This window comes from Schistocerca piceifrons, chromosome 2 (genome assembly GCF_021461385.2).
Source record: "Schistocerca piceifrons isolate TAMUIC-IGC-003096 chromosome 2, iqSchPice1.1, whole genome shotgun sequence".
NCBI lineage: Eukaryota > Metazoa > Arthropoda > Insecta > Orthoptera > Acrididae > Schistocerca > Schistocerca piceifrons.
In genome coordinates, this window is record NC_060139.1 from 494,410,876 (window position 1) to 494,426,004 (window position 15,129).

Below are 15,129 nucleotides of genomic sequence, written 5' to 3' on the forward strand. Positions count from 1 at the left end.
CAAACTAAGCTCAGCATATAATTCATTGCACATTTGTCATTGTTGTTGTCATCACTGAGAAGTGTTTTCACAGTGCTGAATCTTATTTCAGGAAAACCCACATGTCACGTATAAAAGCAGATGATATACTGAAGTCAATGCTTTCTGCTAATTGTCAAGCTGGGTTGGCAATTAGGGAATGCTGTCAGTGCTGGTCCAGTACTTTTGATTTATGTTGATTCCGCTAGCTCCCCACTGCACTCAAGAGTCTTCAAGAAGTGTGAAAATAATACTACACCATTCACCATACATATTTTATTAGCAAGAATATATTATGTCTTACAAAATAGTTTTCTGGTCATGTGCTACATTCAAATAGTTTTATCACACTGTCAGACCCTATATCTGGGCTGATCATCCTAAAGACTTCTTTTTGTGAGTTCCTGCACCCATTTGCAATACCTTGTGTGTTAATGTAATAATGCAAAGTTGGTACAGGAAAAGCACTTGTTTAATGAGTTACTGTAAAACAAGTACTTTTATTTCTGGACATACAGATTGGAACTACGTAGAACTCATGTGTAATTCTCTTACCATTTAGTTCAAAGTTCAACACTCCATGCATACATTTAAAATCACTCTACATTACAGTAGTGTAAATGCATTTCTTTGTGCAAGTTTTTAGTTGCCAATTGAAATGATTAACAGATACTTTGTAGATGTAAACTGGTTATTGTTCTGCAGCAAAAAGCAGAAATGTTCACCGAGACCATGAAATTAATTTTCTACTCAAAAGTATTTCTCTACTGATGTGGGATATGTTGTAGATATAATCAAGAGCTGATTAGCAGTTAAGTGTAGCTGTTTAAAGCAAAAAGTGTTTTGCCATAAAAAAAAGCCTCATACATTTCACAAATTGTAGAAAACCTGGACCGAAGCACTAAAACTCAAGTTCAAATTTCTAACAATTATCAGTAGTACAGAAGTTGATTTCCATGGCTTATTCCATGTTTTACCTAGTACTACATAACTGAGACCCTAGCAAAATGTTCCACTTACCTGAAATACACAATTCTTACCTGGTGCAGGGATAATGCACAAAGGTAGCAGCAAAAATGAGGACATTAATGTTTTAGGGGCAAAGCACTGATATGGCAGACAGAGCAACACATAACTTAAGTTTCGCAAAGTATTACCTATTAATTCTGATGTCATACCATCTGTGTGAGGCTTCTGATCAACAAACCCAGAATCTGGTGTTTTGCAAGGAGATGATTCTCTTGACATTTCATCTTCCTTCTGAAAATAAATTAAATATCTCCTTTTTAAACAATTGAATATCCAGAATGGAACAACAACAATTGGCAAAGGACAGAATTCAACATATCACAAAGAGGTGTTGAGTGGCAGTGTGTATTTTGACAATAACTGAATAATACCTAGCTGTTTTTTTTTTTGTAATGTGCCTCTCTGTCAATCAATGCCACCTCTTTGTGGCGAGTACCAATTTATACTTTTCAGCTGTTGATATTTCTTTTTTGAGAAATAATGTAACTCTATCACAACTACAAATTAACTTCTAAATACTATGATACATTAGTTTCCAATATATACACATTTTCAGTGAACAACTGGACTTGCAGAAAAAAATCTGTGTCTTTGATTTGAAAAGGTCAAAGCTTACAACTTTGTTCTGAATTATAAATCAAGTAAAAGTTTTTTTGTAGTATTATGAATTAGTTTAAACGTGTTTTTATTTTGTGAATTTACATTACTATAGAGCAACATTCAGAAGCTCCCCCCCCCCCTCTCTCTCTCACACACACACACACACACACACACACACACACACACACACACACACACACACACTTGTTGGTCAAAAAAGTAAAGATTTCGATGCTATTGGCACCTTTGGTATATTACTCATTATCGTAAGGCTGAATCTATGCACACATTCAGGTAAGTTAAAAAAATTGAAAATCAAATTTAACAAGTAACATTTTATCAAGACTTTGTTTACTAAAATTACAATTTGAAAAATTTAAACTATTTTCTATGATCTTGACACTTTACACACACAGAAGAAAAATCCCGTCCTATTTATTTCAAAACTGCTTGTTCAAAAGTGGCTGAGCAACCACTAATTTTATTACTTTCAACTTCATTACTAACACTTCCAAATGAACTTCAACACAGTCTAAAAGCTACAGTGTACAAAGTTTGATGGGCAAATGTGAGGAGAAAATCATATTTTCTTTTAAAAATTCTTATTCCTCGATGAAATTATGCTCTTGAAACACACAGCAATATTCAGATACAACTTGAAGCATATCCTGTTTCCAGTGTGTGTATTTTGACAATATTTTACTATATATCTCCATGCATTTGACACCTCTCTCAGATGGATCATTTACAATCTTCTATTTAATAACCAGTGTTGATGAAAATCTTCATTTTTGTGCCACTGCAAAGTATCTGTCTTAGGTACTTGACACTCAAATTACTGATAATTTGCTAGATTTCTACTCTATTCTCTTAATATTTCTGTCTGATGGTCCTGCCTTGTGACTCAAAGTGCTGACAATTTTCATTTCTTAATCAGAGGACTAATTATGACCAGAGATGGCCTCGGTGACACAACTGAAAACAGATGCCAGAAATGATTTTTCAGTGTCTATAAATTGACACTGACAGCCCAATATATGTAAAGTTTTGAGAGAACACACTTGCATAAATCATTTGGCTTCAGCAGGGGCACAGAAGCATGTGAAATGGAAAATACACAGAGAAAAATTACATTCTCTTCTTATGGGCATAAGATAAATATGTCATGAAGAAAATATTTTTAAGAAACAAACTGCTATCGTCATTCATCTCGCATCATGGATTGTCCCTGGGACAAGGACAGATACTCTGCAAGATGCTGCTTCAAAAATAAAAATTGATTTTAAATCTAATCCCTGTAGTCTCAATTTATCTCGAACAAAATCAAGGATCCAAGATTTATTTATATGCTCCAAATGTTCTTTAATCTTTTAGTGTCGAGTTCTAACTAGGGATTCATTGACATCAATTCCAGACCAAGTGCTTAGAATTGTGTAAAGCTGGGGATAGAAGAACCTATGTCTCTACATCTCATCTTTTCCTCAAAAATGGTTGTACTGATTGCCTGCAAGGCAAGTAAAAGAACTCTTTAACACACACACACACACACACACACACACACACACACACAAAACAACAACCCACCAACCAACTGTAAATGGCCCTTATATGCTGTTGGCGTGGGAAAAACCACTGCTTTAAGCCAGGATCAAAAGTTCCATTCAGTGAAAGATTACATTACTGTGTAAAATTTACATCACAAATAAATGTTTTTGTTTTTGTTGCTGATGCTGCTGCAGCCGTCGTCGTCGTCTGAAGTCTGCTAAGATGCAGCAACTCTCCATGTTAGTCTCTCCGGGGCATGGCTCTTCATTTCTGAGTAACTATTGCAACTTACATGCATTTAAACCTATTTAATTGTATTCAAGCCTTGATCTCCCCCCCCCCCCACACACTTACCACCCCCCCCCCCTCCCACACACACACCCATTACTGAACTGATGATGATTCCTTGATACTTCAGTATATGTACTATCAACCAATCTATTGTTTAGTCAAGTTTTGCCATAAGGTTAATTTTTCCTTAGTTCAAATCAGTATCTTCTCATCAGTTACTCGATCTACCAATCCAATTTTCAGCATTCATCTGCACCACTATATTTCAAAAGCTTCCAGTCTCTTATAGCCTTAATTATTTATCTTTCACATTTCACTCCTGTACAAGGCTGCAAGCCAGATAAGTACCTTCACAAAAGTATTACTAACACTTATATGTATGTTAGATGTTAACATTCCTCTTTTCAGAAACGTTTTTTTTTTTATATTGCCAGTTTGCATTTTATATCCTCACTATGTTGGACATCATCAGTTATTTTGCTGCTCAAATAGCAGAACTCATCTACTACTTTTAGTTTTTGTTTCCTAATCTAATTCCCCTCTGCACATCTGACTTAATTTGTCTACATTTCATTATCCTTGTTTTACTTTTGCTGATATTCATCTTATAATTTCAATTCAACATACTATCCATTCCATTCAAGAGCTCTCTTAAGTCTTCTTCCATTTCTGATTACAATGTCATTGGCAAACCTCAAAGTTTGTATTTCTTCTCCCTGAGCTTTAATTTCCTTTACTGCTTGCTAAATGTACAGACTGAATAACATTAGGGGACGCTAGAACTCTGACTCACTTCCCTTTCAACAACTTCCTCCCTTTCATGCATTTAATTCTTGTAACTGTACTCTGGTTTCCGTACATAACCTTTTGTTTCCTATATTAGCAACCTTTACAATTTAATCAAGTGTGGTCCAGTCTAAATTGTCAAAAGTTTTCTCTAAATCTAAAAATGCAACAAATGTACATTTGCCTTTCTTCAGTTTTTCTTCTAAGGTAAGTTAAAGGTTCAGTATTGTCTGGTGTGATCCTACATTTCTCCACAACACTAACCGATGTTCCACAACATTAACTTATATCAGTTTCTTCATTCGTCTGTACGTAATTCAGAACAGTACCTTGCAACCATGACTTATTACGTGGATGTTTCAGCAGCATTCACGCCTGGGAACACTTGCCGTCTATCACATTCTTCTTGATGACAGAGTATTCTGCCTTTTTCAATATCTTCCACATCAGGTCAAACAGTTTTGTCATTTTCCTTGCATAACTCTCCAATATATTCCTTCCATCTTTCAGCTTCCCCATCTTTTCTTAGTACTGGCTATCCATCTGAACTCTTGATATTTATATAGCTGCTTCTCTTTTCTCCAAAGATCTTTCTAATTTTCCTATAGGTGTGACCTATCTTTCCCATAGTTATGCACATTCTTATAGCCTTGCATTTATCCTCTAGCAATTCCTGCTTAGCCATTCTGCATCTTCTGTTAATCTCATTTCTTTGACATATATATAGCTTTTGCCTGCTTCATGTGCTGTATTTTTTATTTTCTCCTTTCGTCAGTTGCAGTCAATATCTTCTGGACTGTGCAAGGATTCCTACTGGGCCTTATAATTTTACCTATTTGATCCTCAGCTGCCTTCACTATTTCATCACTCAAAGCTACTCATTCATCTTCTATCAAACAATGGAAACTCTGGGTTGGAATATTACCAATATTATGAAAAGAATGGAGTGTCTACCACCATAAATATGACATGCTGAGCTGCAGACAGTCACAATGAAAAGACTTTTATACATTTAGTGCCCCTCCCCTCTCTCCCCTCCCCCCTCCATGCACACTACTGCCATCTCCAGCAGTGCGAAACAGAATGCAACTGTCATGTTAAGCGGCAATCTGGAGTGGGGCAGGGAAAAGGGAGGGATAGGAGGATACAGGTGATGGGGAGAGAAGAGTGCTGTCTGGCAGAGTGTGCAGAGACTAAATTGAGGTGAGAGAACACTCGTCAGGTGCAGCATCAGGAGACCAAGTGATGGGGAGGTGGGTGGGAGGGGGGCAAGGGGGGTGTAAAAGGGGGAGGGAGGGGAAAGACAGGTGTGTGCATTGGTAGAGGGTGGCACACAACAAGGGTGGGGGACGTGAATAGGGAGGAGGTGATAGGAAAGAGGTGGCGGAAACGATTGGGTGGAAGTTACGGGCAGAAAGTTACCATAGGTTGAGGCCAGGATAATTTTGGGAAAGGAGAATGTGTTGCAAGAATAATCTACACCTGTGCAGTTCAGAAAAGCTGTTGGCATAAGGAAGGATCCAGATGGCCCAAGTCGTGAAGCAGCCACTGAAATCAAGCATGTTATGTACAGCTGTATGTTGTGCCAAAGGGTGGTCTACTTTGCTCTTGGCCACAGTTTGGCAGTGGGTGTTCATCATTGTGGACTGCTGGTTGGTGGTCATACCAATATAAAAAGCTGTGCAATGATTGCAGCAGAGATGTTATATGGCTGCTTTCACAGGTGGCCCTGCCTCTGACGGAGTAGGACAAGTCTGTGATAGGACTGAAATAGGAAGTGCTGGGTGCATGAATTGGGCATGTCTTGCATCCCCTGTGGTTGGGATTGGGAGGAGCATAGGGATGGCCAAGGATGTTGTGGAGGTTGTGTGGGTGACTGAACACCACTTTAGGGGGGGTAGGAAGGAGCCTGTGTATGATGTCCCTCATTTCAGGGCATGATGATAGGTAATCAAAGGCTGACAAACGATGTGATTCAGATGTTCGAGTCCAGGGTTGATGTTTGATGATGAAGGGGACACTGCTTTGTAGTTGGTTCTTGGGGTTGGAGGTAGGCTTGGTGGTTTGAGAGGAAATGGCATGAGAGATCTTGTAGCGGACTACATCTGTGGTATAGTGCCTGACTGTGAAAGCATGTTGGGCAATGGAGTTCCTGTTGCTGCAGATACACTATCCCCAGGTGGTCAGCCTGTATGGGATCGATTTTTTGGAGTGGACGGAGTGGCAGCTGTCAAAGTGCAGGTAATTTTGGTGGTTTTAATGTGGGCAGATGGAACCATCAGAGAGGAAAAGGTCAATGTCCAGGAAGGTGACACACTGGTTTGAGGAGGAACAGTGGAACAGTTATGAATCACAGAAACTCCACCAGTTACCTCACTTGTTGATCTACAATCCCTGCCAAAGTGATCCCATCCCAGAAATCCAACATAGCCTCCAATCTCTGCTTAAAGCCTTAGGTCCTTCCCAGAACCTCTCCCTTGAATCTAGTTCCCTTCTAACCCCTATGACACCCACCTTCTACATCCTACCCACAATCCACAAACCCACTGCGGCTGGTTATTGTGCCTCCACTGAATGTATTTTGGCCCTCAGTGATCAAAATCTCCAAACTGTTACTAAAAATCTAGCCTCCCACAACAAAGACACCAACACTTCCTTCAATGACTCTCCACCATCCCCACTCCTTTACCTCCTGAATCCCTACTCGCCACTGGCGACACTATTTCTCTATACACCTAGTGTCTTGCCACTATTAAATAATATCATTCCCAACTTCCTTCAAACTCCAAACCACTACCTCATTCCTCATACACCTTATTGAATTTATACTAACACACAACTTTTATCCTCTGAAAGGAAAGTATACAAACAAATCCATGGCACAGACATGGGCATCCGCATGGCACCCTCCTGTGCCAAACTATTTATGGGCCATGTGGAGGAAACATTCCTAGCCTGCCAAAGCTCCAAACCCATGGTCTACTTCAGTTTCACTGACAATATCTTCATGATCTGGACTCAGGGCTAAAACACCCTATCCTCATTCCTTCACAACTTCAACACCTTCTCTCCTATCTACTTCACTTGGTCCTTCTAAGCCCAGTGTGCCATCTTCCTGAACATTTACCACCTCCTCTCAGATACCTCGAGTCGTACATCAGTCAATGTTACACCCTTCAACCACCAACAGTAGCTGCATTTGAACAGCTGCTACCCCCTCCACACCAAAAAATCCCTCCCATACAGACTGGCCACCTGGGGATAGCACAATGGCAGCAGCAAGAACTCCCTTTCTCAGTATGCAAAGGTTCTGACCAAGGTGTTCATAGACTGGCACTATCTTCCAGACCTAGTCCTCAAACAGATCTCACGTGACATTTCCCCACAAACCACCAAACCTTCCAACACCCCAAAGAACCAGCTACAAAGGAGAGCCCCCTCTCCTGTACGGGAATAACCGAACCACATCTTTCAGGGCTAGAAATCTGTTGTTATGCTATGAAATGAGGGAAATCCTACACAAAATTCTAGTCCATATCAGTGCCACTCCCAATCCCAACCCCCTACCACAGGAATCATATCCCTGTTGAATATCCAAGTGCAAAATCTGCCCAATCCACTCATCCAGCATTTTCTATTCCAGTTCTACTACAAACTTGTCTAACCCATCAGAGTCCAGGCCACTTGTGAAAGTAGCCATGTCATGTACCAGCTCTGCTGCAATCATTGTACATCTACATCTATATGGATACACTGCAAATCACACTTAAGCTCATGGCAGAGGGTCCATCGAACCACCCTCACAATAATTCTCTTTTATTCAAATCTCGAACAGTGCACAGAAAAAACAAACCCCTCTATCTTTGCGTGTGCGCCCTGACCTCCCTTATATTATTATGATGATTATTTCTCCTTATGTAGGTTGGTGTTAACAAAATACTTCCTCATTTGGAGAAGAGTGGTGATTGAAATTTCATGAGAAGATTCTGCTGCAATATTTATGCCTTTGTTATAATGATGTCCACCCAAAATCCAGTATCGTGTCAGTGACACTCTCGCCTCTATTTCGCAATAATACAAAATGTGCTGCTCTTTTGAACTTTCTCGATGTAGTCTGTTAATCCTATCTGGTAAGGATCCCAGACCGCACAGCAGTGCTGCAAAACAGGATGGACAAGTGTAGCACAGTCAGTCTTTCTACTACATCTGTTACATTTTCTAAGTGTTCTGCCAATAAAATGCAGTCTTTGGTTTGTCTTCACCACAACATTTTCTGTTTGTTCCTTCCAATGTAAGTTGTCTGTAATTGTAATTCCTAGGTACTTAGTTGAATTTACAGCCTTTAGATTTGACCGATTTATCGTGTAACTGAAGTTTAAAGGATTCATTTTAGCACTCATGTGGATGACCTCACACTTTTCATTATTTAGGGTCAATTTCCAATTTTCGCTCCTTACAGATATCTTTTCTAAATCGTTTCACAATTTGTTTTGATCTTCTGATGACTTTACTACACGATAAATGCCAGCATCATCTGCAAACAACTTAAGACAGGTGCTCAGATTGTCTCCTAAATTGTTTCTATCAATAAGGAACAGCGTAAGGTCTATAACTCTACCGGTGGGGAACACCAGAAATCACTTCTGTTTTACATGATAACTTTCCACCAATTACTACAAACTGTGACCCCAACTGTGATCTCTCTGACAGTAAATCACGAATCCAATCACATAACTGAGATGATTTTCCATAATACGCAATTTCACAACAAGCCACTTGTGTGGTACAGTGTCAAAAGCCTTCTGCAAATCTAGAAATATGAAATCAATTTGAAATCCCTTGTCAATAGCACTCAACACTTCGTGTGTGTAAAGAGCTAGTTGTGTTTCACAAGAACGGTGTTTTTTCAATCTGTGTTGACTGTGTATCAGTAGACCGTCCTCTTCGAGGTAATTCATAATGTTTGAAAAGAATATATGTTCCAAAATCCTGCCGCACATTGACAATAATGATATGGGCCTGTAATTTAGTGGATTACTCCTACTACCTTTCTTGAATATTGGTGACACCTGCGCAACTTTCAATCTTTGGGTATCGATCTTTCATTGAACAAGCGGTTGTGTATTGCATCAGCATACTCTGAAAGGAACGTAACTGGTATACAGCCTGGACTGGAAGACTTGCTTTTATTGAGTGATTTAAGTTGCTTCACTACTCTGAGGATTCCTACTTCTAAGTTACGCATGTTGGCAGCTGTGTTCGATTCAAATTCTGGAATATTTACTTCGACTTCTTTGGTTAAGGAATTTTGGAGGGCTGTGTTTAGTAACTCTGCTTTGGTAGCACTGTCATCGATAGTATTTCCATTACTATCGTTCAGAGAAGGCATTGATTGTGTCTTGCCACTAGCATACTTTACATATTACTAGAATCTCTTTGGATTTTTTGGCAGGTTTTGAGACAAAGTTTTGCTGTCGAAACTTTTAGCGTTCATTTAAATTTGGCATGCTTTTTTCATTGTTCCTTCAACAGTGTTCTGACCTGTTGTGTGTCCCAAGGGGGATCAGCTCCATCATTTGTTAATTTATTTGGTATAAATCTTTCAATTACTGTCAATCCAGTTTCTTTGAATTCATGCCAAATCTGGTCTATGCTTACATTGTTAATTTGGAAGGAATGGAGACTGTCTCTCAGGAAGGTGTCTGATTTTTTAACAGCTTTTTTGAATAGGCCTAGATATATTTTTCGTTTATTTTTGGAGGCTTTGGAGGTTACAATATTCAATCTCATTACGACAACCCTGTGTTCACTAATCACTATCTATTTTGATTCCTGTTACTAACTCAAGATTACTTGTTGCTAAGAGTTGAAGTGCGTTTTCACAACCTTTTATTATTCGCGTAGGCTCATGAACTAACTGCTCGGAATAATTTTCAGAGAATGCATTTAGAACAATTTCAGATAATGTTTTATGCGTAACTCTTGATTTAAACACGTATTTTTGCCAACACATCAAGGGTACATTAAAGCTATAATTGTATGAGTCAGGTATGTGTTTGAAACTAAACTCAAGTTTTCTTTGAACCTTTCAACAATTTTATAACCTGAATAGGGAGGTTGAACAAGAATGACCTCTGCCCATACTAGCTCACAGGAACTACTACAGTTTCGCTATGAGATAAACTACTACTTACAGCAATAAACACACCACCACCAACCGTGTTTAGCCTATACTTTTGTAACACCATTAGATAATTCGCAAAAAATTTGGCCGAACTTACCTCCAGCTTTAGCCAGCTTTCAGTGCCTGTAACAACTTTAGCATCTAAGCTTTCTATTACTTCTTGGAGCTCTGGTACTTTCTCAGTTATGACAATTTACAACTGATGTACCAATGGTTCCTGTACCTATATTCCTCCTGTGTTCGACCTGCACCCTTTGAGATTGAAGCCCTTTTTGTGTTTCCATGAGAGCCTTTAACCTAAAAAACTGTCCAATGCACATCATACAGCCCCTGCTACCTGTGTACATCATACAGCCCCTGCTACCTGTGTAGCTGCCTCCTGAGTATAGTGGACCCCTGACCTATTGAATGAAACCTGAAACCCAACCACCCTATGGCGCAAGCCTACATGGCCGCAGAACTGTCTGAGCCTCTGTTTTGTACCCTCCACTTGGCTCTGTACCAGAGGTCCACAATAGGTCCTGTAGACTATGCTGCAAATGGTTAGCTCTGCTTTTATCTTGCAAGCAAGGCTTGGAGCCTTTAACACTTCTGTTAGCCTCTCAAAACCAGAGGTAATCTCTTACGATCCAAAGCAACATACATCATTGGTACCAATGTGAGCCACCACCTGCAGTAGGCTGTGCCCTGTGCTTTTCATGGCATCTGGAAGGACCCGTTCCATGTCTGGAATGATTCCACACGACATGCACACAGAGTGCAGATTGCTTTCTTTCCTTCCTCAGCAGCCAAGTGGGCCCATAACATGCCTAACACTGGAGCTCGCAACTACCAATAATCCCATGTCGTGATTGCCTGGATCTTGAAATCTGAGAGGTTTTGACTGAAACACGACAAGCGTCTGCAGTTCGCTGAGGGACAATGTCAGCCACAGGCAGCACCTGGAACCTGTTTGTCAGACTAACTGCAGAGGCCTTACATGTGGCTCCCTGGGAAGTCTTTCACCATCTGCCATGCTCCGAGGCGACCTCACACATGACCACGGGTGAGAGGTCAACCTCAGTATGAGCAGTAATGGGCTGGCCACTGGTGCGGACAACTGGCGGACTCGTGTGCTGGAAAATCTGCTGGATTCCCATGGATGGACCACAATTTCCCTGTATCAACCACAGCAGCTTCAGGCTGTGTAACCACAGCCATCACAGCCTGCAGCTGAGAGCGAAGTACCACCAAATTGGCGTGCACCCACACACAGTAATCACAGTCCCAGCAATCACAGCTTTTATATTGGTATGACTACCAACAGTCTGTTTACCAGGATAATGGTCACTGCCAAATTGTGGCCAAGAGCATGGTAGATCACCCTGCAGCATAACATACAGCTGAACATAATACGTTTGCTTTCAATGGCTGCTGCACAACCAGGGCCATCTGGATCCTTCCCTACACTAACACCTTTTCTGAACTGCACAGGTGCAAGTAATTCTTCCAACACATTCTCTGCTCCCAAAATTATCCTGGCCTCAACCTATGATAACTTACTGTCCCCATACATTTGACCCAATAGTTCATACCCCCTCCAGCCTATCATCTCCTCCCTATACATGTTCCCCCACCCTCATTGTGTACTGCCCTCTGAAAGCTCACACTCCTGTCTTTCCCCTTCCCTGATCCTCTCCATTTACACCCCCAACCCCCTACCCCTCAGCCTCCTGACGCTGCGCCTGCCAGTGTTCTCTGCCTCGGTCTAGTCCCTGCACACTCCACCGGACAGTGCTCTTCTCCCGCCCTGCCTGTATCCTGCTATCTCTCCCCCTCCCCTGTCCCACTCCAGGTTGCTGCTCAACATGACAGTTGTATTCATCTTCTCTTGTATTCCTTTACCAAGAATCAGTCAATCGTTGCCTAATGCTTGCTCTGAAACTCTCACAATCTCTGTTTCAACTTATTCAGGACCCACTTTCCGATTTATTACCTTTTGCAATCTCTTCAGTTTTAATCTGCATTTCGTAAACTATAAATTAGGGGGGAATGTGGGTTGACTGAGATGTCCACGCAATTGCTATAAACACTGTGTCTACATGGCACGGTGGTTAACGCAACTGCCTAGCAAGCAGGAGATCCTCTGTTCGAATCCTGGTCCCACACATATCTTTCCTCCTCAACACTGATTCTGCGAAAATTGTCAGTGCAGCTGACATCAATTGTCCCATCCCATTCCTCCCCTTCCTCCCCCCCCCCCCCCCCCTCTATCTTCAATTTTCATAATAAATAAATTACTGTCAGAGTCCACATCTGCCTGTGGAAATCTTTTTCAAAATCTTTGGTTCACTATAACTTGATAAATCTCTAGGTTTCTTCCATATAGGGTGTCTCAAATCTGTTGGGTCAAACTGAAACAGGTGATAGTGGGTCCACAACCGATCATATTGACATAGGGAGCCAGTGGTTGGAAGTGCATATTTATCTGTTACAGACATACACAGTGTACTCTGCATAACAACAGTGTTAGCTCATAGCAACTGTTCAAAGTGACAATCGCCACTCTCGATACATGTATGACAACAGTGTATAAAGTTCTGCTGCACCCTCTCTCAAGGATCCCTGGTGTCTGTTGTACCAGGAGACGGGCAGCTTCGACCCTAGCAAGCAGGCATTCATCTGATTCTATGGAGGTTTCATAAACCAATGTCTTGACGTTACGCAGGGAAAAGTTTAGAGGTGTAAGATCTGGCAGTTTCACTGGCCACGGGACAGGACCTCCTCAACCAATCCAACAACGTTGGTGTGTGTTGTTTGGGTGCTTGCCACATTTACATCAAAGTGGGCTGGTGCATGATAGTGTTGAAACCACATCCTTTTGCAGACAACCAGAGGTACAGTGTCCAAGAACTATGGCAGCACATATTGCAGTAACACCACCAGTCAAATGGCAAGACAGCAAGTAACGAACTATTAGATGATCATAGATAATGCCTGCCATTACACTGACAGAGAATCATTGCTGGTGGCCATTGATGTGGATGGCATGGGAATTGTCCTCACTCAAAGCACGGCTGTCGCAGCTGTTGAAAACACTATCACGGGTGAATGAGATCTCACCTGTGAACAATACAAACTGCACCAAGTCCAGCACTACAGAACTGCAGTGGATAATCCACTGGCAGAAGTGAATGCAGGGCTCAAAACTCCAGTGGTCCCTGCGCTTGCACATGGTCTTTATAACAGGGGTGTAAAACATGTTCCACCAGTCATTTCCACACTGTATCCTTTGAAGTGGGCGTTTCATGGGCAAGTTACTAGGTGGTCAGTCACATGATTCAACACTATCTCCTCAAAGTCTGGTGTTCTGACATGTCTTTGGTCGGAACCTTGGCCAGGTGTAAGGTGTGAACTACCCTATTTCTTGTTGCTGGTATCCCCAGGAATAATTTTTTTCCAATGAGGACGAAGTCTGTTGGAAAGTGTTCTGCTTAAACGTATGTCTGCCAGCTCTCATGGTGAATAATGTTCCATCTTTGATTAGACTTCACGTACTGCACACAGTAACACACCTTAACATGGCGGCATCACAAGCTGTCTGATACAATGGACAGCTGAAACCAGGGATAGTGGTGTGTGTGCTGCAAGATTAATGTGCTGATGCGATGCCTGCGGTGATTACACGATGCACGTGCTATGAGCTAAATCGTGTACAATATGCCTGCTTGGTGGTCAGGTGTGCACACTGTTTCATCACCCTCTGCCTGTTCCAGTGTACAACAGAACCGCTGGATCTTTGTGAGAGTACAGAAGAATTACATGCACTGTTTGCAATACATGCATCGAGACTGGCAGTTGTCACCATGAACAATTACTATGAACTATGTTGTTTTTATGCAGTGTATACTGTGTAAGTCCATAACACAATAAATATGGATTTCTGACCACTGGTCGCTATCGCAATATACACTGAGATGACTAAAGCCATGGGACGCTATGAATATATACAGATGGCAGCAGTATTGTGTACACAAGGTATAAAAGGGCAGAGCATTGGTGGAGCTGTCATTTGTACACAGGTGATTCATTTGAAAAGGTTTGCAACATGATTACTGGCACACAATGGAAATTAACATATTTTGAACATGGAATGGTAGTTGGAGCTAGACGCAGGGCACATCCCATTTCAGAAATTGTTATGGAACTCAATATTCTGAAATCCACATGTGAAGAGTGTCAAGAATACAAAATTTCATGAATTATCTCCCACAACAGACAATGCAGCGGCTATTGGCGTTCATTTAACGACTACAGCGTTTGTGTAGAGTTGTCAGTGCTAACAGACATGCAACACAGCACGAAACAACCCCAGAAACCAATGTGGGATGTACAATGAACACACCCATTATGACAATGTGGCAAACTTTGGCATTAATTGCCTGTGGCAGCAGACAACCGACGCGAGTGCCTTTGCTAACAGCACAACATCACCTGTAGTGCCTCTCCTGGGCTCATGACACCCTGTTTGAGCCCTAGATGACTGAAAAACCATGACCTGTCAGATGTGTCCCAATTTCATTTGGTAAGAGCTGATGGTAGGGTTTGCGTGTGGTGCAGAACCCATGAAGCCAAGGAGCCAAGCTGTCAACAACGCACTGTGCAAGATGATGATGGTTCCACAATGGTGCATTTAA

The 15,129-nt window shown here is 41.3% G+C and overlaps 1 protein-coding gene across 8 annotated transcripts in view; it reads right to left on the reverse strand.

Annotated features, from left to right (window-relative positions):
- LOC124775049 (phosphatidylserine synthase) overlaps positions 1-15,129 on the reverse strand; it is a 146,383-nt gene that overhangs the window by 41,409 nt on the left and 89,845 nt on the right. For 4 of the 8 annotated variants that reach the window (XR_007015590.1, XR_007015589.1, XM_047249830.1 and 1 more), the window contains exon 7: positions 1,176-1,278. Coding sequence is in view for 5 of the 8 variants with exons in the window: in XM_047249830.1 (XP_047105786.1) it covers positions 1,176-1,278 (103 nt within the window). In the remaining 3 variants the exon portion in view is untranslated. The remainder of the gene's footprint in view (positions 1-1,175; positions 1,279-15,129) is intronic. The other 4 variants (XR_007015591.1, XM_047249831.1, XM_047249834.1 and 1 more) reach the window with 1 other exon arrangement.